The following is a 21813-nucleotide window of genomic DNA, read 5'->3' on the forward strand; positions in this document are numbered from 1 at the left end:
GATGTTTATAGAGGCAATTAGTAGCTCCAGCATCAGAACGAGGTCTACATGTTTCAGCCACCAAGTTCCCATACGGGTCAGGTGGCTCACTTCAGGACTGAAAAACCTCTCTCTGTTGGCCTAGTGTTCACTAAATACTTTACCTGAATGTGTATTTGTGCACAGTCACACACATGCAAATTTATACAAACCGGTCTAATAGAACTTTTCTTTTATCTGCAGGCAAAAAAATAGGAGTATCTAGGTACTGTTATTAGCTGCGTGTCTCAAGTTTATTGTCCATCATGAGTGAAAAACGTGTGTTCACCATAAGAACAGGTACATATTACTAGTGAGGTTCAAATAATTCGATTTCATTCCAGTACGATTCAGTGGTTGGTGATTGGTTTTAGAATATTCTTTGTAAACACACTTTTGCTAGACAGGCATGCACGTCATCCAAACGTAGCCTACGTGACCGGAATCCCCCGCTTGCCCCATAGGGCACTAAACTTGAGCAGACCTTGATGTCAAAGTCTGTGTCTGTATGGGGCAAAGACAAAAACACATCTCAATTAGCAAAGGTATTATTGGTAAGTGATCTTTTCACGACCTCCACATACACCCACACTTAATTCATCAAAGGTCTGCACCCAGTTTCTGACCTTTTCAGAAACTCCTACATATTGCTGGAGAGCCGGTCATGGACGTCAAACGCATCATGTCACTGCATAGGTCCTACGTGACCACACAACATGGAAGGCCCTCTCAATCCCCAATAATAAGACAGAGACTGGATCACAAGCAGTATGCAGGAGCTGGAGTTTCCGAATAGGTTAAAAACCGTAACATTTAGTAAAAAATGGGGTTAAACACGCAAAAAGGGGCATATTAAAAAAAAGATCCTTTTGACTTCGACATTCACTCATACGCAAGCAACATGGAGTGCTGCTACCGTTCACACACAATGATGAGACATACTCACTCGCAGGGATGTCATTGCAAAGTGTGGGCATGACATTTAAGCAGAACGTTATGTGAACAGGCCTGTATGCATTATGCTCTCACTTTAAACAGGAGAGAAGGCCTATCCAATACAATAAATTCAACAAGCATTTGCAATGCAACGGGTCTCGCGTTTGCTCATGTTAGAGCTGATAGCGTTGTAAACTCCTAACCCGACTTTTCACCTATCGGCAAAAGTGCATTTATGTACGTAACCCGAAAAAGTGCAATTAACTATGTAAAGCGCTCGACTTCTGCCAAGCGAAATCGCACTAGTAAATTAGAGAAAAAGTAGTCCACGAGCCGGACAGAAAACAGTGAGCCTCGCATGTTTTCTGTACTTGGTCGATGCGCTCGAGGAGGGCTAGCCACCGGAAAAGGCATGACATATGCATGCCTTCGACTAATGAAAGCAAGCAGATTTTATTAGGCAAGCCCACGAACCAATGAAAATCACTGCCGTGACGTCGACAGGGATCCGAGCCCTTTTCAAAACCCTAAAGCGTCACGCTGCGATACGCAATGCAGGCTCGACCCTAAAAACGGTATGCTGCCGCCGCTGCTCCACCTGATACAGACAGTAGCCTCATCTCTAGTAAAGAGGATGCTTTTGTCATCGTTTTGACTTCAGAGCCAGGTCCTAGATTGTATGGTTAATTACGGGACTAGGGCTCAGCGGGAATGCAGTCTCGATTTCATATATGCTGGGTCCAAAAGAAAATCTGGATGCCAGTTTCACATGTAGTCTGGTTACTCAGAAGGGGTGCAAATCAGTTTACCAAGGAGAGGGAATTCCTGTCCCAAAATTTCAGTTCCAAGGTAACCCTTTGGGATGTCCAGAAGGCAATCTTTTAAGGCATATTAAAAGGTACTGCTTCTAGAAACAGACAGGCTCATTCCGCTAAAATAAAGGCTCTAAAGCAAGAGTCCACAAAACGTGAAGGAGTATATTGAAAAACACAGATTCTGCAATACTCATTAATTTGAAATCTGCGAAATTTTAATATAGTAAAATTCTAAGTGAAAAAGTAGAGATAGCCATTGAATGTGTTGAAGCTCATCAAATATGCAATAGGGATAAGAAGGGATTCTTTGCAAACTATAAAAAAAAAATCTAAAATCAGTATTGCTGCCTATTAATAATAAGACCGTCTAGTAAAAGAGAGAACATTTCAGACACTTTCCCTTAATTCTGTTTAAACCTTTACAAGAACAAAAGTGACAGTGCACAGAACAGCACTCATAAGTATCTTGACAAATTAGATGTACTGACAAACACAAAAGGAAAACTTGGAGAATCCAGTGTGTGCTTAAAAATAGTTTTATCAACTCCATCAAAGTAATCTCCTGGACTCGGTTGCCTATGAGCTCTAGTTTAAAAAAAAAATCCAAATGGAATTATTCCCAAAATTACTAACAGTGTTTGAAGTGTGATGTGGTGTAACAGGTACAGCTGCAGAAGCAGCTATTGCACTCAGACCTGATATAACTAAGGCCCCATATGCCCATCGATTTACAGACCAATTTAAATAATCAATCTGGCCTGTAATATGTAGACAAGTCTAATGATAGATAGATAGATAGATAGATAGATAGATAGATAGATAGATAGATAGATAGATAGATAGATAGACCTCCCCAAACTGGAGTTTTACGAGGGAGGATGGTGAGAGATAAGCTATACTCTATTCATTTTTCTAATCTATTTTTATTGTTCACAAAACATCTGTGAAAACTGTTGCAGAGCTTGGGGCGGGCTGAGAAAGGGGTGGGAGGGTATGAGTGTCACAGGATCAGTTGGGAGCGATGAGCAATAATCTCAGTGCATTTAAGGTCACACAGATGTCATGCTCTAGTTAAACATTATTGAGCCAAATACACTGGTAGTATACACGTAATCAAACGTTGTGGGGTTGGAAATTATATAATAGCAGGTGTCCTATCGAGTGTATGGGAATGAAGGATGGCGGCCGCGTGGTGTAGCAAATGTAAGGGAAGGAGGGCGGGAACATAGTGAGCGATGGTGTCTGGTTCTGGTGTGTGAAGCTATTCACCTATGGGAGATTTGCCTCGGGCATACACCAAAGTAATGCGTTTTATAGTCATCGTGGATCCCTTGAGTAATGTGTAATATATGAGTGTAGAAAGAATACTTTGGGAAAGCACCGTCCCTCTCGGGGGGGGAGGGCGGTTGTCATTTTTGGCTTCTATATTAATCACAAATACATCACATGCCTCGTATCCTCTACGGGCCAAGCGTCTGTCTCTCATGGAGAGAAGTACACTTGCTTTTGTGCGGGTCCACTGTAACAGGGCTTCCGGGGAAGTGGGCGCTTTTCACTGCATCGCTATAAGCCGCATGAACAATACAAAAGCCAAATCCATGAACCTATGGAGGTGTTTGTCCCTTAGGCTTTAGCGTGAAGTCCTAGGAGGCAGGACTCAGGGGTGGGAGATAGTCTGTGGTCTGGTAAGTCCGCTGCTAATGCTGTTATCTGTTGCCACAGCACGGGCATTCTAGGGCTGTTGTTAAAAACATGCATTCAATGGATTGGGAGGATTAGTAGGCTTGGTGTAGGTAGGTAAATTGGGTGAATCAGAACCTGGATCATGCAATATCCCCTTTACATGTTGGAGAGCCTGCGACCATAACTCTTGGGACAGAGGGCTGGGGAGAACTGCATTCCAGCAGGCGAGTGCACCACCCATGCCTGTGCTGGCACTTGCATTCAGGATTTCGTATATCAGGGAAATAGCTTTCTTGAGGCCTATTCCAGATAATAGTGTACTAAGAGCGATCGACATTGGTGCAACAGTCAAATTGTGGTCTTCTGTAGCTCAATTAAACAATATTTGTGACGCACTATACATTGCTAGCAGTCATTAAATCAGTAAGTAGTTCACTGTTATTGAAAAGCAAGTGCAAACCGTCTGCCCTGTGTCATGCGAGTTTCTAAATATTTAGTGGTCCAATATGTAGACATTCTGTACCTAGTTGCAAAGTATGTCCAAGTAAGTATGACATGTGAGGGCACTATCCTGTAAGACAGGTTTTGCCATACTTTTTACTGGTGTGACCTTATTTTCATTTTGTAAATCTGGTTTAACAATAACGTGGTATCACCTCCTACATTTCTAACATTACTAAGTTTATTCTGCTGTCTGGTGGATTTATATGGCCACACCTTGATACCCAATCATCTCCTTCATCCAGCTCCGTCTGTGGTCCATCCCAACAGGCTTAGGAAACCTTGTTCTAGGCGAACATATGTCCTGATTTACAGCTGTATAATGTTTCTTTCTTGAACTAAATATATATTGATTTTAAATCCTAATGCCATAAAGCTACCTAGTTTGGAAAGAGTTTACAATTTTCTTATTTGTTCCAACTTCAGAATATTGAAAAACTAATTTTATTGACCTGTTTTGACTATCCACTTTGGAACTGACTTCATGTTTCCTTTTTCAGTGTTCCTCGGATACCTCTGTTTCATTCTTCTTCTGCTTCTGCTGCTCATCTGCTGGATCGCTCCAGAACACGGAACCAAGAATATCTTAGTTTACATTAGCATTTGCTCCCTGTTGGGCAGCTTCACCGTGCCCAGCTCCAAGGGCATCGGACTGGCAGCACAAGAGGCTATCTCAGGGAGTCCATCGAGTGCTCGAGCAATGTATCTCTTCCTCATACTACTCGCCGTGCTGGTGAGCAGCATCCTCATCCAATTCATTTACATCAACAAGGCCCTTGAGCGTTTTGACACATGTGTCTTTGGTGCCATCTACTTTGTGATGTTCACGCTGCTGGTTTTGCTGGCCACAGCCATCCTCTTCCGGGAGTGGAGCAAAGTGGGTTTGGTAGATTTCTTGGGCATGGCCTGTGGATTCACCACTGTAACTGTTGGAGTGTTTCTCATTCAGGTGTTTAAGGATTTCAAGTTCAGCCTTGGGGATTTCCAAAAGTCTGCTCTAAAGACTGACTGAAAAGGTGACTCACAACCTCAGTATTACTTATTCAAGTTGAGTGTTGTATGTTTGTAATATGTAGGCTTTCCACGTGAGGGATGTTGACACTATTACTACATGCATTGACATATGGACCCCAAGGGTATTGCTGCCTACCTACCGATTGCTACGATATTAAGATGAAGGAAACTCATTTAATCTTGAAGGGGTGATTTACGAGTAATTTGAAAGTCCTTTGATTTGCATACACTTTTGCATTCCTTGCATTTTTCAAACACGCCATGTGTACTTGATGCAAAACTGTGCCCAGTGTTTGAAGAATATCTGCTGAATGGATAATCCAGAGGCATAAGGCTCTGCAAAATTGGCACATTTTCTTCACAATATTGTCATTAATAATGAATATCAACATTTTATAGACATTGTCCGTTCATGCATTCGTAAACTATCCTCATGATGCGTGGGGCTGTCAGTGATAATCAGATCAGGGGTCCAAGACATTGCTCCTCTCATTATGAATATGTTATCTACAGGCACCAAAAATAATGAAGCTATGGCACTTACTACTGTGCGAGGGAGGTGTAAGTTTAGAAGTGCAGGGAGCGTGGGGAGAGCCATTCCAAATGTTTGGGAGTACAGAGAACTTTGTGGGTGTCCAACACTTCTGCAAAGCCAACTCCTCTGATATTCCTACGAGAACATTAATTTTCTAACTTCTACCTTGCATTTAAGACTACAGAAGATCCATCCATGCAATACCTTTTGTGCAGTCAAAACATCAGGATGGCCGATTTCTGGTTGCAGATGAAACCTGTTTTGGCAAGGGAGCTAGCATGCGAGTGCAGCGAGTCCCCTGAATCGACTCTAGAACAACATCATTAATATGGCATGGATAGTACTCGGCACAAAAGTACAGAGAACAATTCTTATTAGGGTCTGTGTGGAAAATAGGTGTATTAGCTCATCAGAACTTGCATTCGTGAAATTCTTTAATACTGATTCTATTTTTTCATATTGTCCGAAACAGGTAGTTAAATTAATGTTACATTTCCAGTTTAGGGTCGCCTGCCTTTTGACTTGGGGCTTCTGTATTCCGTAAAGCACATAAGGGATTGAGAAATGCACATTGTGATGAAAATGACATATTTTCCATAGTATTCAACATGGAACTTTATAAAGATTCAGCATCAAGAGGTGCTTTTGCACTTTGGCTAGTAAGGTTCTAACAAACATTTCAGCCTTGTCAGTCTTCCTCATCACAGTCCTTACTGATTGAGGCGGAATCTCGTCTCAGAGAGACACACTTGCCTGTAACCTTCCCCATGTCAGTTCTCTCCTCAGAAATTACACACATACATTTTCCTTATTTGACTTTATTTTTAGGAATTTGCTAAGTGTAACACATTGTCAGAGCCATAAGGTGCATTTTATGTATTTATATAAACTATATAAAATCTCAAAACACTTTAAATTCTTTATGTAATGTACTACGTAGCCTTAACTCACTATCAAACATGAAGCTTGCAGTATCAACACTTTATGTGAACAACAAAGTGAATGTGGGTGAAAGGTTTGAATGGGAAATTGCTATGTGCTTAAAATCAGAATTAATTAGTTCATTGTCAGTTTCTCGGAAATGGTGGATGACACTCCTCTGCAAAATTTTGAAAAGGCAAAATGTCCCTTTTTTGAAAAGTTCACCTGTGGAGCGAAATCAAGGTCCAGAATTTGCTCCACTGGTAGATTCCAGGAATGGGTAGATTTGGTATTGAGTTCCTTGTAGTACAAGGCACTTGTGATGCAAGAAACTTCATGCCATGTCTGACAGTTGACCATGTAGTGCTCCTGAAATGAACTTCCCTGGTGGTTGCTGATGTGTAACCTTTTCATACATAGCAGCAAAATACTTTTATCAGCCACTGGGGAAGTGATTTGCTATATTCTCTGAATGGAAGCAATGGTTCATTGAGGTACTGTGGAGGGATGAACATCAGCAAGCAAATTTCTGATAAATATGAGGGGGGAGAAGATGACACTCAAGTGCCATACAAAGCTCAGACAGGAACTATGGAAGTTACCTTGCTCATGTCAAGACTGATATATAGTATAGGGCTGTCTTTATTCCAGCTAAGCTTGCACCACTCGCCTGGGGAGAGGTAGAGGTAGGACTAGTCTGAGATGGTCTGTCACTGGTAAATACTGCAGTTTAATAGGCAATCCCCAGGGTGGGCAAGGGGAGCTTCAGCAGCTGGGGCAGATTTCTGCCATCTTGGACAACTCCTGGAATGAGGAATTTTGGTATTGTTTCAGTGAGAAATCAGGGGGATATGCTGGGGTTTCTCCACCAACCACTGCTGATTTACAGCAGTTTCTTGGCACACCCTCCCCCACTCGCAACTGAGAACACTACTAGACTTGTAAGAACAAAGATATGATTTTAACTTGCTATCTGCCTAGCAAACGACCAAAGTATTGTATCCTGCTGTGACTAGGACCTAAACTGTACAAGAAATTCCTAAAGGGTCTTGTGGTCAGTAGAGAAATCTGGACATCTTAGAAGAAGGAATCACTTGGCCCAGGGAAGCTAAACTTTGTCTTTAGCCCTAAAGAAGGAGAGGTAGAGAAGCCAAGTAGAGGTAAAGGGTCAAGTATGCTGGCCTCACGTGGTTAACAGAGAAATCTGGACATCTTGGAAGAAGGAATCGCCTGGACTAATGCAGCCGAACTTCTTCTGTATCCCTAAAAAAGTTGGAGTAATGAAGTCAAGTCAAGGGCCCTCAGCTGCTCTTAGCCAATATTCAGAAGTAGTGACGTCTAAAGGTTTGGGGGAATAAACCTAATAACACATCTCAATGAGGTAAGAAAGGTATATCCATTTTAGCGACCTTACATTGATTCAACTTTCATTCTCTCCACTCACCACTGGAGCATCAAATCTTTTTTTTTTTTTTAGTTTGCAAAACTACCCTAGCATCCCCTTCCAATGTCGCCTCACTATTGTTAGCATAGGATAAGCTATGCCCATCTTCACCATTACAATAAACCTGTGTGCCACAACTCCATGAATTCACTACCTGCGTTTCCTGTGTGCTATGTTGCACATCAATTTCAACTAAACATATATTTTTTTATCATTCTATGTCAGGCAGTGTTTTTGAGATACAAACATTTGCAGTTCAGGTACTCTAACCTTAATATATCTGTAATACTATAATTTTTAGTAAACACAACGGTTAATATAACTGTGACTATTGAAATATTTTTCCAGCAATTTTTTTTTTTTTTTTTTGCAAGTGTTAATTCCGCCAAACATCGGTTAGGGTAAGACAGAGGTAGAGTAGGAGTGAGTGACTTTAAAGGTCGTTGTTCCAGAAGAAAGCCACAGACATTGCATGGGGCACATAGTGGATGGCTGAAACATGTTGGCCTGTGGATGAGTGGCAATATTGACACCCTCGACTTACCAGAAAACTCATTTTAACCTTATGGTAGGGATCGTCAACTAAATTCATGAGTTTGAATACAAGCAATTTTAACGGTTCTGTATAGAGGATTTCCCACACAAAAGTCTTCCATAAAAGATTTCCATCAAGATCACTGACACTGGAGCCCACTTAGTCATAACTGGACTCCTTGGTTGGGCAAGGAGCAGACCTATGATTAAGCCTGCCACCTCGGTGGTTGAGGGTTTTTCTTACATCCTAACGTTAGGGAGACTAGTTAGGCATAATATAGCTAATTCAATTCTAAACATAGAAAGACCATATTTCTTTATTTTTCTTAATCCGTGGTCTTGTTGTATCGTAGGTTATTGGGGTAGAGAAGACTGTGTGCCATTGAATCTTATTTAAACTCCTCAGGAGATCTCCTTTAGGTTTGGACGAATTGTGAGTATCCAGGAAAAACTTATGCAACTTCTGACATAGTAGAGACTTAAAAAGTTCTGAACTAGGACAAGGTGTCGAGGCTACCTGAGAAAGGCTGCAACCTAGACAAACAAAATATTATGGTTCATCTCAAGAGTGGGGAAAGAGTGGCCTCAGCAGAAAGAGGACCTTGGCATTTCCAGTTTTCCAGTTTGTTCCATTAGAGCTTTAAAAAAAACACACAAAAAAACTCGTTTCCAGCAGAGCTCCAGACTTCATATTTCTAACCTTGTGTGAAGATATGTTAAGTCTTCTGTGAGATTAGGAGATGTGCATGGCCAGGATTGTAAAATTGGTCATTATCCTTCTTTTTGTGACTTAATGGGTGCATCAGTACCTGTATTGACCAACTTCAAAGGTATAGGGTTTTATACCGTAAGTGTCACACTATTTTATATCAGCTGACTGCACCTTCCTCAACCTTAACTGAGGCTTAGCTAAGATTTTTTTCCATCTGTAGCTGCTATTGGAGATTTTCACAGAGGACATTTCCTAGAAAAGTTTCAATGGAAAACAAAAACTGTGCTTTTGGGATCATACAAATTTCCCCTCACCCATTACTTTTTCCAGCCTTGATCACTCTCAGTGGTAATGTAATGAAACGATATTTTGGAAAGTTTGATTCCTTCTAAAGAAAACATGTTTAGGTCTTAAGTAAAGGACTGCAAATGGCACCCCTGTAAAATATTGCTTGTTTAGAGCTCAAAAGGTCAGTTAACCTTACTACGTGTGTACAAATGTGGTATTTCTTTTAGGTACACAATCTGCTTCTGTAAATCATGCAAAAATATACCTTGGCAGGTATGGATATTTTTTCTTAACAAGGAAAATATTTTCAATTCCTCTCTACCCATTTGAAATTGGTAGGCAGTGTCTTCTGTTTCCTAATATTGAAAGTTACATCTGCCTTCAATAGGTGTAGTGACATGTATTTTTCTGGGTGGGAAAAATACCTTTTGAATAATGTAAAACCTACAGGTTTGAAGGTTTCAGCACATTATATAGTGCATCTACTCTTTGATACTTTTAAGCTTAAACCTAAAATTACATAAACAATCACCTTACTGGCAAATCTTCCACCATCATAATGTAGATTTTCCTAGTCTTTTGACGGAAAGTCTTAATTTTATGAAAGACACGGAGGCGAGTATTATGCGTTTCTTTTCTTACTTTATTAAATAGCAGCAGTCAAGAAACTACAGTTCCCATAAGGCAAAGTGAAAAGAGCCAATGGGAACGAAAACGTGTACAACTAAAATGAACCAATACACATGTACATAGGGTATTATGACATCACTTGACTGCGAACAGCCCTCTTTTCTTGCGAGAGATCAGTCAGAATTAAACAAAGGAAAAATGGCAAAAATAATAAGTATAGCCAAAATACAGGCTAACAGTTCAGAACAAAAGTTCAACACTCCAGAAAACGGAGAATGGTCGGAGCGAGAAGGATCCATGCCTCGAAGAACTCTAGCAGGAGAGAGCGAAGATAGAAGACTGGAGCACCAGGACGCAGATGAAGTCTTATGATGATGGTGGTATCGCCGGTGCTGAGGCTAAAACAAGGGAGGGAAAAGATAAAAAGTGTTACATCCAAGTGGAGGGATAATATTCGCCTCTGTGTCTTTAATAAAATTAAGACTTTCCGTCAAAAGACTAAGAAAATCTACATTTTATGGCAAGACCGGAGGCTCCTATTATGCGAGTTCAAAGCATATTAATTACATTCAGTGATACATTATCAACAGGTTTGCAATAAAAAACTCTAAAAACATTATCGTTAGACCAATCTGCAGATTTAAGAATATCCTCGAGGCGAGACCCCGCCCAAAAGGCTTTAGAAGCCATAGCTCCCCTAGAGGAATGAGCACTAAACATGGAAGTATTGATGCCTGGAAGGGACATAATCCATTTGACCCAACGAGCTAAAGTAGCTGCAGATACTGGATTAAAAGGCTTCCTGAAAGAAATCAGAAGTTGAGAAGAAGGGGAGGTTCTTAAATCTGCAGTTTTTTGTTCATAAACTTTTAAACATTGTGCAACACATAATTTAGGGTGATCTGGAAAATAAGAATAGAAAACAGAAGTTAAATTAGTCTTGGTTCAGCGAGACACTGTAAACAAAACACCAGTATGAGTAAATTGACGATTAGAAATATCTAAGGCTCTAACATCCGAAATACGTTTGATAGAAACAAGACATAAAAGGATTGTTAACTTAGCAACTAACATTTTTAGAGTAAGCATACTATTATCAGGCCATGACAATAGAAAGTTTAAAACAATATTAACATCCCACAAGTGTCTATATTTTGGCATTGGAGGGTTAGAAAATTTTACTCCCTTCAATAAACGACAAACATTACCATTAACATAGGTATGATTGGAAGAAATCGCAGACCTATATAAGTTAATGGTACGAAAAGCTTTGGCTTTGCTAACTTCGTCCGCCAAAAAATTTGCAATAAAAATCACATCTGCTGAAGGGAATCAATGTGTTTTCCCAGACACCAGCTATGCCATAGAGACCATGCAGATTTGTACGCTTTCTTGGTGCCCGGAGCCCAGGATTGTGATAAGTATTGGGAAGCTTCTGTCTAAATGAAAGGGCGAGATTGGGAATACCCGAGATCTTCCATGCTGAAAGGGTGAGCAGGTTGTCTAAGATGAGAGGGTGAGGACGATGCATGGGATCCTTCAAAAGATTCGGGAAGGATGGAAGGAGGCAAGGAACATCTGTTGCCAGTTCCAAAAGAGTTGGAAACCAAACTTAGGATTGCCAAAATGGTGCTATGAGAATCACAGAGGCTTGTTGACGCCTGATCTGAGCCAGCACTATGCTGATCATGAGAAATGGAGGGAAGGCATAGTTCAGAGAGCCTGACCAATCCTGAAAGAAAGCATCAGATGCTAATGCTAATGGATCCGGGCGCCAACTGAAGAATAAAGGGAGTTGAGACGGGAGGCAAATAGATCGATCTGAAAGGGACCCCACATATTCTGAATTTGTTGAAAAATTTCGGGATGAAGTTTCCAGTCGCTGGAGTCTTGGAGATAACGTGAGTGCCAATCTGCAACGGAATTCAGAGTTCTTGGAAGATATTCTGCATGAACCGAAAGATGGTTTGAAAGACAAAATTCCCAAAAACTCTTGGCTAATTCCGCCAAAGGTTTTGATTTTGTGCCTCCGAGGTGATTTATATACCTTACTGCCAAAATATTGTCCATTCTGAGTAGAATAGCGCAACGCACTCTGTTCTTTGCCAGGCTTTTGATTGCAAAGGAGCCGGCAAGCATCTCTAAACAATTGATATGCAATTTGGACTCCTCTAAAGACCATGAACCTCCAGTCGAGATTGGTCCACAATGGGCCCCCCTACCTGAACGGCTTGCATCATCTGATTCTAACACAAGATCTGGGGCTGATGCAAAGATAGTTCTTCCGTTCCATGTGTCTAAATGGTCTATCCACCATTGAAGTTCTGTGTGGGAATCGTGATCTAGAGGAATGGTGTCTGAATAAGAAAGACCTTTCTTGAGGTGACGGATCTTTAGTCTTTGAAGAGCTCTGTAATGGAGGGGACCTGGAAATATCGCTTGAATGGAGGAAGAGAGAAGACCCACGATCCGGGCCAGTGATCTTAGAGAAATTAGAGAGTTGTGTAAGACCTGTAAAAGCTCTGATTTGATCGATTTGATCTTTGAGGGAGGAAGAAGAAGAATGGCTAAGACTGAGTTTATTTGAAAACCTTAAAATTCTTTAACCTGAGTCGGAGTGAGAAGAGACTTCTCGCTGTTGATGATAAAGCCTAGGTCTGATAGAAGGGAACAAGTGAGATCTAGGTGGGACAAAAGCAACTGAGGCGATTGGTTCATTATGAGGATGTCATCCAGATATATGATGAGTCTCACACCTTGAGCTCTGAGGAAAGCCGCAACGGGTTTCATGAGCTTGGTGAAACACCAAGGGGCAGAAGAGAGACCGAAGGGTAGAGAGGTAAAGTGATAGAGATGGTCTAGCCACTGAAATTGAAGAAACTTTCTGGAATCTGGATGAATTGGAACAACCAAATAGGCATCTTGAAGGTCTAGACGCACCATCCAATCGTTTTGAAGAATGTCTCTGAGGTGGAGGATGGTTTCCATTTTGAAGTGTTGTTAGACTACAAAATGATTGAAATGCTTGAGATTTATGACGGGATGCATCTTCTTGTTTTTCTTTTGAACAAGAAAAATGGAACTGATAAAACCTGTCGGATCTGGTTGGGTAAGAGTGATGACCTTTTTCTGAATAAGGGACTGGATTTCTGCTGAAATAAGGTCTGACATTTCTGAAGAGAAATGTGGAAGAGGAGGAAGACGTAGTTGAACCGGAGTAGAATAAAGTTTGATGGTGTAACCTTGAACAGTATTGGGAACCCAAGGATCTGATGTAATTTCCGACCATTTTGGAAGAAAATGGCAAAGACGCCCACCGATAGGGACATGACCAAAAGAAAGGCTTACCTGGCTGGTTGGAGGATCTGGCACCCCTGTAGCCTCTGGAGTGGAACCCTCTGCCTCTCTGAGGGTAAAATTGCGGTCTGTAATCTTGGTAAGACGTGTTATTGAAGGCTCTGGAACCTTGCTTATGGAAGGTGCGGCCGGCAAAGTGGTTCCTCCCTCTGCCGGCCCTGCCAAAAACACGCTGGCTTAACATCTTCTTTAAAGACTGTTGAGCTTTATCCAATGATGTGAAGGTAGCCACGTATTTTCCTAGGTCCTTAATAAAGGATTCTCCAAACAATAAGCCTTCGGTGTGAAAGTTTGGTTGAACAGTTGCCAAGTTAACCAATTTGGGGTCAAGTTTTAATAAAAGCCCCTTTCTGCGTTCACGAGTTCGGGCTGCATTGGCATTCCCCAAGAGACAGATAGAGCATTTTACCCACAGTGAAAGTTTTTCCGGGTCAATAAATGAACCATCCAGCCTGGCCGCCTCAGCAATGTCAAATATACCGGAAAGAGGACCAAGGATATCCAATAGTTTATCTTGGCAGCCAGAACACGCCTTGTCAACTCCCTTACAGGGGTCTTTGCCAAGTTTTGTAAAGAAGGTGAGTAAGGGTTGGTCAATCGGAGTTAAAGAAGACTTGTGAGGAAGGGAAGGGCGAGGGCATTCGGATTTGAGCTTAGCTCTGGTTTGCTTCTCTAAAGGACAATTTATCTTGGTTGAAATATATTCGGCTACATAATCCGCTGGGACCCACTCAGTGGAATTAGGGTGGAGGATTAGGGAAGGGTCAAACATCAGAAAACCCTCAGGATCTAACAGGGGAAGGGAATTGGAGTTATCTAATGAAGATAATTTTGTTTTTTTGGAAGGAGGAGGAGATAGGGAAATGTTATCATCTTTATCAGAAACAATAGAATCTGAGTCCGCATCGGGCACGTCGTCATCCGTATCTTGAATAGAAGAAATTATTAAAGGGGGGACAATATTTTTTGACTTGCATTTATGTTTCAAGGATGACTGAGAATTTTCCACATTTTTATACTCCTTGGAGGGAGCCTTGTGAGGAACTGCGTCCTCTGTCATATGTGAGGAAACCTCACATTCCTTTTGCGCCAATTTCTGGGATTTTTTATGTGTAGAATGGGACAGGCGCTGGCTGCATTCCCCCACAGCCTGGGCCGATAGAGTCTTGGAAATCATATTTGCAAAGGAAGACTCTAGATTCTTGTATAATTTGTTAATAGATGTAGCAACAGCCTGTTGTACAGAGGTTTTCATAAAATAATTAAGTTCCTGTCTAATGTCATTGACATCATCCAAATTAGCCTGCCTGGAAGGAGAAATATCTCTCTCCATAATGAAAAAAACAGCAAACCAGGGGTTAACAGTCCCAGGAAAAGAGCAAACCCCGCCTATAGGTGTGTAAATACAAGGTTTCTCCACATGACTGTGGCCGAAGGTGTGGCCAGGCAGGAATGAGGAAATAGCCGAAAGAGGAAATTCCTCGCTGTGTCTGCCGGCGTATGATGAATAACCTCGCAGCAAGACGCCGGAACGGGAGGTCGAGGTTAGGCAGAAATAACAAATAAATGCTAATTGAGGTTGAAGATATACGCGCCGAGCGAAGGAAGCGTCCGTTGCTCGAGCGCGTCGTGTAGCTGTGGCAGCGTTTCCTCAGACGCGTTGAGAATGAACGCGCGTCGTCTGAGGAAACGTTACCGGGGAGGAAAAACTAGCACGCGGAGCGACACTCGAGCTGGAATTGAGGCAACCTGCTGTCTGGGAAAGGAAAACCGAGAAGCACATACACACATTAAGTAATTAATAAAAGTCAAGCACTATAAGCATAATAATAATAACAAACCACAAAGATATATAAATAGAGCAAATATTTGAGGTACTTAACTTGACTGCAAGCAGCAAGAAAAGAGGGCTGTTCGCAGTCAAGTGATGTCATAATACCCTATGTGTATTGGTTCATTGTAGTTGTACACGTTTTCGTTCCCGTTGGCTCTTTTCAATTTGCCTTATGGGAACTGTGGTTTCTTGACTGCTGCTATTTAATAAAGTAAGAAAAGAACCAGATACGAAAGGAATTAAGTAAAAGGAGGTAGACGACCGATCTATGTTTGACATTTGCATTACACTTGTTAGACAATTGGTTGGCAATAGGCAGAATATGCCTTAAGAGATCATGTCTTCATTAATCATGAAAGATATACAGTCTTAAAGTGGACTGTCATTGACAGAGCAACCACTGGTAATAAAGGTTTTTTTATTCAGTGATTATTGATCTGTCCTTGTTGATGGAGAGTGCTGACAGTGTGTCAGGTGGGCTGCAGTGTTTGTATTGTGCATTGAGAAACACTGATCTCGGTTATAGTAGGGACACCCACTTGTACTCCATTTAACTCATGCTACCTCCGTTTACACAAGTGTACCATTATGTATCTATAAGGCTTACTTCATAGCCATAACAATTCTAATTTGTGATTGCGGCTATGCTTAGATGGCTGTTGCAGACCTGTCAACCTAAAACAATTTTCCTTGTGTAATGAAGGAGTGGGGTTTCATGTGGAGAACTGCCTGAGACACATCTGTCCCACCCCTTCAAACCTTTCTACTAAAAAAAAAACAAAGAGCTTGCTGTGGTTGCCGCAGATGTCCTAGGATGTTTTGATATCCCTTAATGAACACTAGCTGCTTAGATCCTCCAAAGACGAGCTAGAAGACGATTCTACAGTGGTTCTCCACTTGTCTATTACGACAACATTTGTGAACTTGGGGACTCGAACCTTTTGAGGAAGATGTTAGCATAGCCATCCTCAGCGGATGGGACACAGAACGCACACCAACACGCTTGGTGCAGTGGTTTCCCACTTGTCTCCTCTGCCACCTTGTGATATCACAGGTGTCTGTGAAGAGAAACACTTTGTGACACACTATGGCACCGTGTGAGTTGACATGTCTGCAGTTGGCTTTTCACTTCAGAGCATTCGGAAGTTTCCAGAGTGTTTCAAACAGAGCTTTGTGGTTTTTTGTTGTTAATCAGCATATTTTTTAACTTTATTAACACAAATGTCAGCACAACCAATAACAAGCCTGTGGCACACCTTTATAATTTTCCTGTTTTTCTTTCTGGTTTTATATGTGAGTAGCACAATGTATCACGTGCCTCCACTCCTCTTATCTTCCCTTCCCCTTCCCTCACCATCCGAGTTCACACAGTGTATGGATAATTACAATTATTAGTATTCATCAGTCATAGGCTGTGCACGCATTATAGCCAAATCATCCAATGTTGAGTACAGATGTTATATAAAACCATCCCAAGTTCTCCAACCCTGTTGCATTTTTAGTTTGGCGCATGAGTGTTCCCTTTCCCTTCAGTGCCCCCTCTCTGAGGAAAATCCTCCATAATGGCTCCCTAAGCTATTAAGTCATCCTGTACTTTTTCGTCTCTCCAGGTCATTTTTATATGTATTTCTTCTACCAGGAACCAATCCATTGTGTCTTGCACCCTTAATTCAATACTGGAACGTCTTGTACCCAGCCATCCAGTGACAATTCGTCATTTCACCCGTAGAATGGCCAGCTGCAGAAATTTGTATTGCTCTTTTGACCCCTTTGGTCGTTCTACAAGGCCCAATAACAGTTGGCGTGGTTGCAATGACATCAAGATTCCAGGCGGCCTCTATACCACATCCGGGCAGGACCAGGCCATATGTAGGAACATTGCTCCTTCCACCCCCACATCAGGGGCAGTCCCAAGATCTAGGCGGGTATATTTTTGCAAATGTACTCGGCGTCAGATACGTGTGAAGGAGAAAATTAAAGTGTATTAACTTAAACCGTGCATTCCCTGATACTTTCCGCACAGCTCACATGTCCTTGCCTATTCATTATGTGACTTCCAGGTCCGCATCCCAGGTATGTCTGGCACCATAGTTAGGTTTAGGATTATGGGATTTCAGTGCCCTGTACATCAGTGCGATCAGGTGGCACACATACTAATTTGCTAAATACTTTCTAGAATGTATGTCATGGGAGGGGCGTTGGGGACGTCCGTCCACACCCCTCTCGCTTTTCCAGCTAGTTTAGCATACTGGAGAAACTGTCTAGGGCCAACCCTAAAGCTGTCATGTGCTACCTGAAAGGTGCCAATTGCTCCCCTGGGTATAAGTTGCAAGTAGTTGACACCCCCTTTCTCTCCACCCAGCAATCGTCATGTCACTACAGCATCGACGTAAGGGCTGTAAGTCCCAGATATTTAAGTCCCTGGCCAAAGACGGACACCTGACAACCCTCTTAACACTCTGCTCCCATATTGAGGCAGTCTGAAGAGCAAAGACTGAAGAGCAAACTCTACACCGCCCTCGCTTATCAGTAGCACTGGCAAGGACTCCCCACCGCACACACCCCTCAATAATTGGTTCTCTCAATTGCCCTCTTCCACCAGCCACTTAGCAGCATGCTGGATGCAGGCTGCATAATAATACAGTTCAAGGTTTGGTAGCCCCAGGCCTCCCGCTCCTCATCCATTTGGTGGGTTTCCAGTGCCACCCTAGGGCCCCCAGCAGCCCACACCAGTGGTACCAAGATGCTATTTAACTGCCTAAATACTTACGGCTTCAGTGGACAAAGAGTATTTTGAACGTGGTATAAACAACGCAGCAGCAGCACCATCTTGGCTACCGCCCCCCGTGCCATAATAGAGAACGGAAGCGGACACCAGAAGAGCACCGAGGTATGCTGCCCCTCCAGCCCCCTCCACATATTATAATCAGTATCATTTAAAATTATAATTATTTATTTTAGGACTTGAATAAACATAATTTACTGGGGAAAATATGTACTATGTTTCTAATCTCTTTTAAAAGCCTAATACTTGAGACATTTTTGTACATTTTATCACGTGATAGCAAATAAAATGTACATCACATGTCATTGGCTGTCAGAGCCTTAAGTTAAGCAGATGTAATGTGAAAAACAGCCATTATAGCCTAAAATGCCTCTGCCAGGAGCTGGGTACTGAATGGAAGTTTTAAAAATACTGTAAAAAATAGCAGGCAGCTGAAACAACTTTAATCCTTCAACCTGTCTGGAAAAACTAAACTGAAGCACCGTAGCATTGGCTAGGGCATGTGCAAAAAACGTATTTCTGACACCTATTTCAAGAGAAACTCGAGGTAGTTTCATCTGCTATTGCGCGGCCTCAATAACATTTTTGGGCACTCCATTTTGCTTTCCAAAGTAACTTATCCTGGTCTTTCTCTTTTGTGATCTCTGATCTCTTCTTGGCTGACACAATGTCTGTAAGTTGAAAAGGTGATACCTTCAAAGGGCATTCGAGATTTTCAGTGAGTGAGTTGTGGTCCTCGGAGGTCTTATGAAAGAAAACATTAAGGCCTAGGAGGATCTCCTAGTTTGCCCTACACCAACCCCGTGAAATCTGCTTTTTGTTTGGTGTGAAAACTTGTTTTGCTGCACTTTATGCTTTCAGACTGGATTTCGACCAACTTTTTTGTGTATTCCATTGGCCCTCAATTGCAGTTTGCTTATAGCTTGATAGATAGGGGCAGGTTAAGATTCATTCCAATACATCACAGATGAAAATGCTTTGCACTGTTGGCTGCCCATTTTGTGCGGTAAATATTGGTCATGTGTATCCACATTTGCAGATATGTATTTGGAATATTTCATACAAGCAGCTCCTAATATCAATCCACAATATTTTTCTAAGTACTCGTAAGCAGAATGCTGTTTTTGGATTTCTGGATTCCTATGTGCTTGTTTTGGCCTTGCATGTAAAAGCAAGCTTAGTATTTACAAGTGTTTCTGCCTTAGTGGGAAACACAAAATATAAGTTTCCATTCATCGCCTGTGTGTTTTTTTAAGTTTCCCAATTACATTGTTATTTCATTTTTAGACATTGCGTGCTATCCAAGTATCAGTGTATAATCGCTAGTGAAGTGCTCAAGAAAAGCCCTCTTCATCCGACTAGTGGTTTGCAGGAGCTTATTAGACCCTATCTGAAGAAGAAAACTTAGGGAATCTGTCCAGCCTCTGTGGCACCAGTTGTGTGCCCTCCCAAGATCACAGAGGAAAGGAAAAAAAAACTCTATTGTTTTATTGTGGTGATGATAATAAGGTAACGTCACAGGCCACTTGAAGTGTTAATATACCTCACTTAAGACCAGAGGAATAGACCAAAATAAACGTTATACTTACGACACAGTTTATTAACCTACATTTGGGGGATTAACCGAAGTACCTCATGTTAATAACCACCTTAACCCCTACGGGGCAAGAGAAGGGGAAGAGAGAAAAGAAAGGAAAATAGATGAAAACCCCACATAGCATTCCTAGAAAAGTGAAAATATCCTCAAGCGCCCCCATCCCTCTCAATAGATATATTTTATACGTTGTACAGACTAGGCTCACAGTCATTTTGGTCTATGTTACTGCTCTTGTTAGCACTGTCAATCTACATCTTCTCAGCGTGTCACTTATTTAATTCCTCTTATATTTCTCACCTTTGTAAATGACATTGCCATAAATATGCTTCCATCCCTTTTAGTCAGCATTTTCTAGCCCTGCCCTGCTTTTCGAGTCGTTGCAGTCTTAACATTCTGGTCAAGGACTATTCTTCAAAATACCAGCACCATTTTCTGCCTGTTCTCCCTAAATCACTTTTGTTTGTATTGCTGCTTCCACCGACCGCTGTGAATCCTTTGCTTCTTCCACAGTGAATGATCGCTCTTTAATTTATTTATCCACCAATTCTCTGTTCATTGTTCACCAAATCCCAGATGTACTGTGAGCAAGGCTTTTCACTGCTGGAATCACATGTAATATTACATGGAGCTTCCAGGATCTTGTTGAATTTACTTTGTTTTTAAACAGGGATAATGGATGGTACTTGCACCTCTATTCAGCTGAGGGGCCGTTGGATTAATTCCTCTTCTGATCAGTCTCCGGGCACATTTGGGCTGTAGGCCAAAGCTACTGGGCCTCTTAAGCACTACATGGGCATTCTCACTTGCCCCAAGATGGCTGCCATGAGAATAATTCCTATGATGTTGTTGGGGGATGTTTCTCAGATCTGTTAGAACCATTGCGACCACTGATTTCTTCTGGTCTCTTTGCCATCACGCTTCAGGTTTTTGGGCACCACCAGTGTCCCAACAGGGGTCCATGGCACCAAGACAATAACTCTGGCATCTTCACCCTATTTTGTTTTTTTTCCCATTGTTCTTGTTGACTTTGAACACCAGTTGTCTGGTCGGAGTGAACTGTAGATCTTTTCTAGTAAATCCTTACTCCTTCCCCCTCCCCCCGAAGGAAAGAGGGAATGCAAGGGCAATAGGAAGAGTCCGGAGAGAGAAGAGAGACTCAGAATAGCAGGAGACAGCTGAGTGAGAGAGACAGATGACGGAGCAAGTTTATAAACAGAAAGGTGAGGAACAAATGACTGTGACAGCAAGAGACATTGGGGCATAAAGAAAAATAGACCAGAAAAGCGCAACAAGTATGAAGTGAGAGAGAAAGGTTATAAAGAGGCTGGTGACTGCATAGGACATCAGAAAGAGAAAGGGCGAGTGACAGAGACTGTAAACGGAAAAAGCTCACAGAGAGAAGCACAGCAGAGGCGAGAAAGGGGAAAGAAGACTTGCAAAAATGATCATTGGCACAGCCAAGAGGACTTGCCTATGTGACATTTATTTGGTTTGTGACTGTTTTTTTAGCCAAGTTGCACAGCGGTGCAGAATGGCAAAAATGTTTTTAAAAAGCGCTGTGATGCGATTAATACTGCTAGCTTTATATATATATATATATATGTTCGATGGCATGTGTAGCTGCAGATACACATGCTGTGCATTATCCTGCCATCTAGTGTTGGGCTCAGAGTGTTACAAGTTGTTTTTCTTCGAAGAAGTCTTTTCGAGTCACGAGGCCAAGGGACTCCTCCCTTTCGTCTCCATTGCGCATGGGCGTCGACTCCATCTTAGATTGTTTTCTTTCCGCCATCGGGTTTGGATGTGTTCCTCTTCGCTCCGTATTTCGGTTTGGAAAAGATAGTTATCCATCGGAAAATTTGACGGTATTGTTTGCGCTCGGTACCAGGTTAGTGCTAGCACATCGACACCGAAGAAAGAAGAGCTCTGGCGGCCCTTCGGGGCTTCCACTCCTCGGCGGGGCCTGGTCGGCCCGACCGCATCCATCTTCAAACCTCATGGACCGGACCCCCTTCCGCTTCTGCCCCAACTGCCACACAAAGTATCCTTATACAGACCAACACTTGGGGGGTTATTCTAACTTTGGAGGAGTGTTAATCCGTCCCAAAAGTGACGGTAAAGTGACGGATATACCACCAGCCGTATTACGAGTTCCATAGGATATAATGGACTCGTAATACGGCTGGTGGTAAATCCGTCACTTTTCCGT

The 21813-nt window shown here is 42.0% G+C and overlaps 1 protein-coding gene across 1 annotated transcript in view; it reads left to right on the forward strand.

The window, feature by feature from the left end:
- NIPA1 (NIPA magnesium transporter 1) overlaps positions 1 to 8005 on the forward strand; it is a 155455-nt gene extending 147450 nt beyond the window's left edge. Inside the window, exon 5 of the mRNA XM_069204286.1 lies at positions 4454 to 8005. Coding sequence (XP_069060387.1) covers positions 4454 to 4965 — 512 coding nt within the window. The 3' untranslated portion in view covers positions 4966 to 8005. The remainder of the gene's footprint in view (positions 1 to 4453) is intronic.
- The last annotated feature ends 13808 nt before the right edge of the window (positions 8006 to 21813 follow it).

The sequence above is a fragment of the Pleurodeles waltl genome, chromosome 8 (assembly GCF_031143425.1).
Source record: "Pleurodeles waltl isolate 20211129_DDA chromosome 8, aPleWal1.hap1.20221129, whole genome shotgun sequence".
In the NCBI taxonomy this organism is placed as follows: Eukaryota; Metazoa; Chordata; class Amphibia; order Caudata; family Salamandridae; genus Pleurodeles; species Pleurodeles waltl.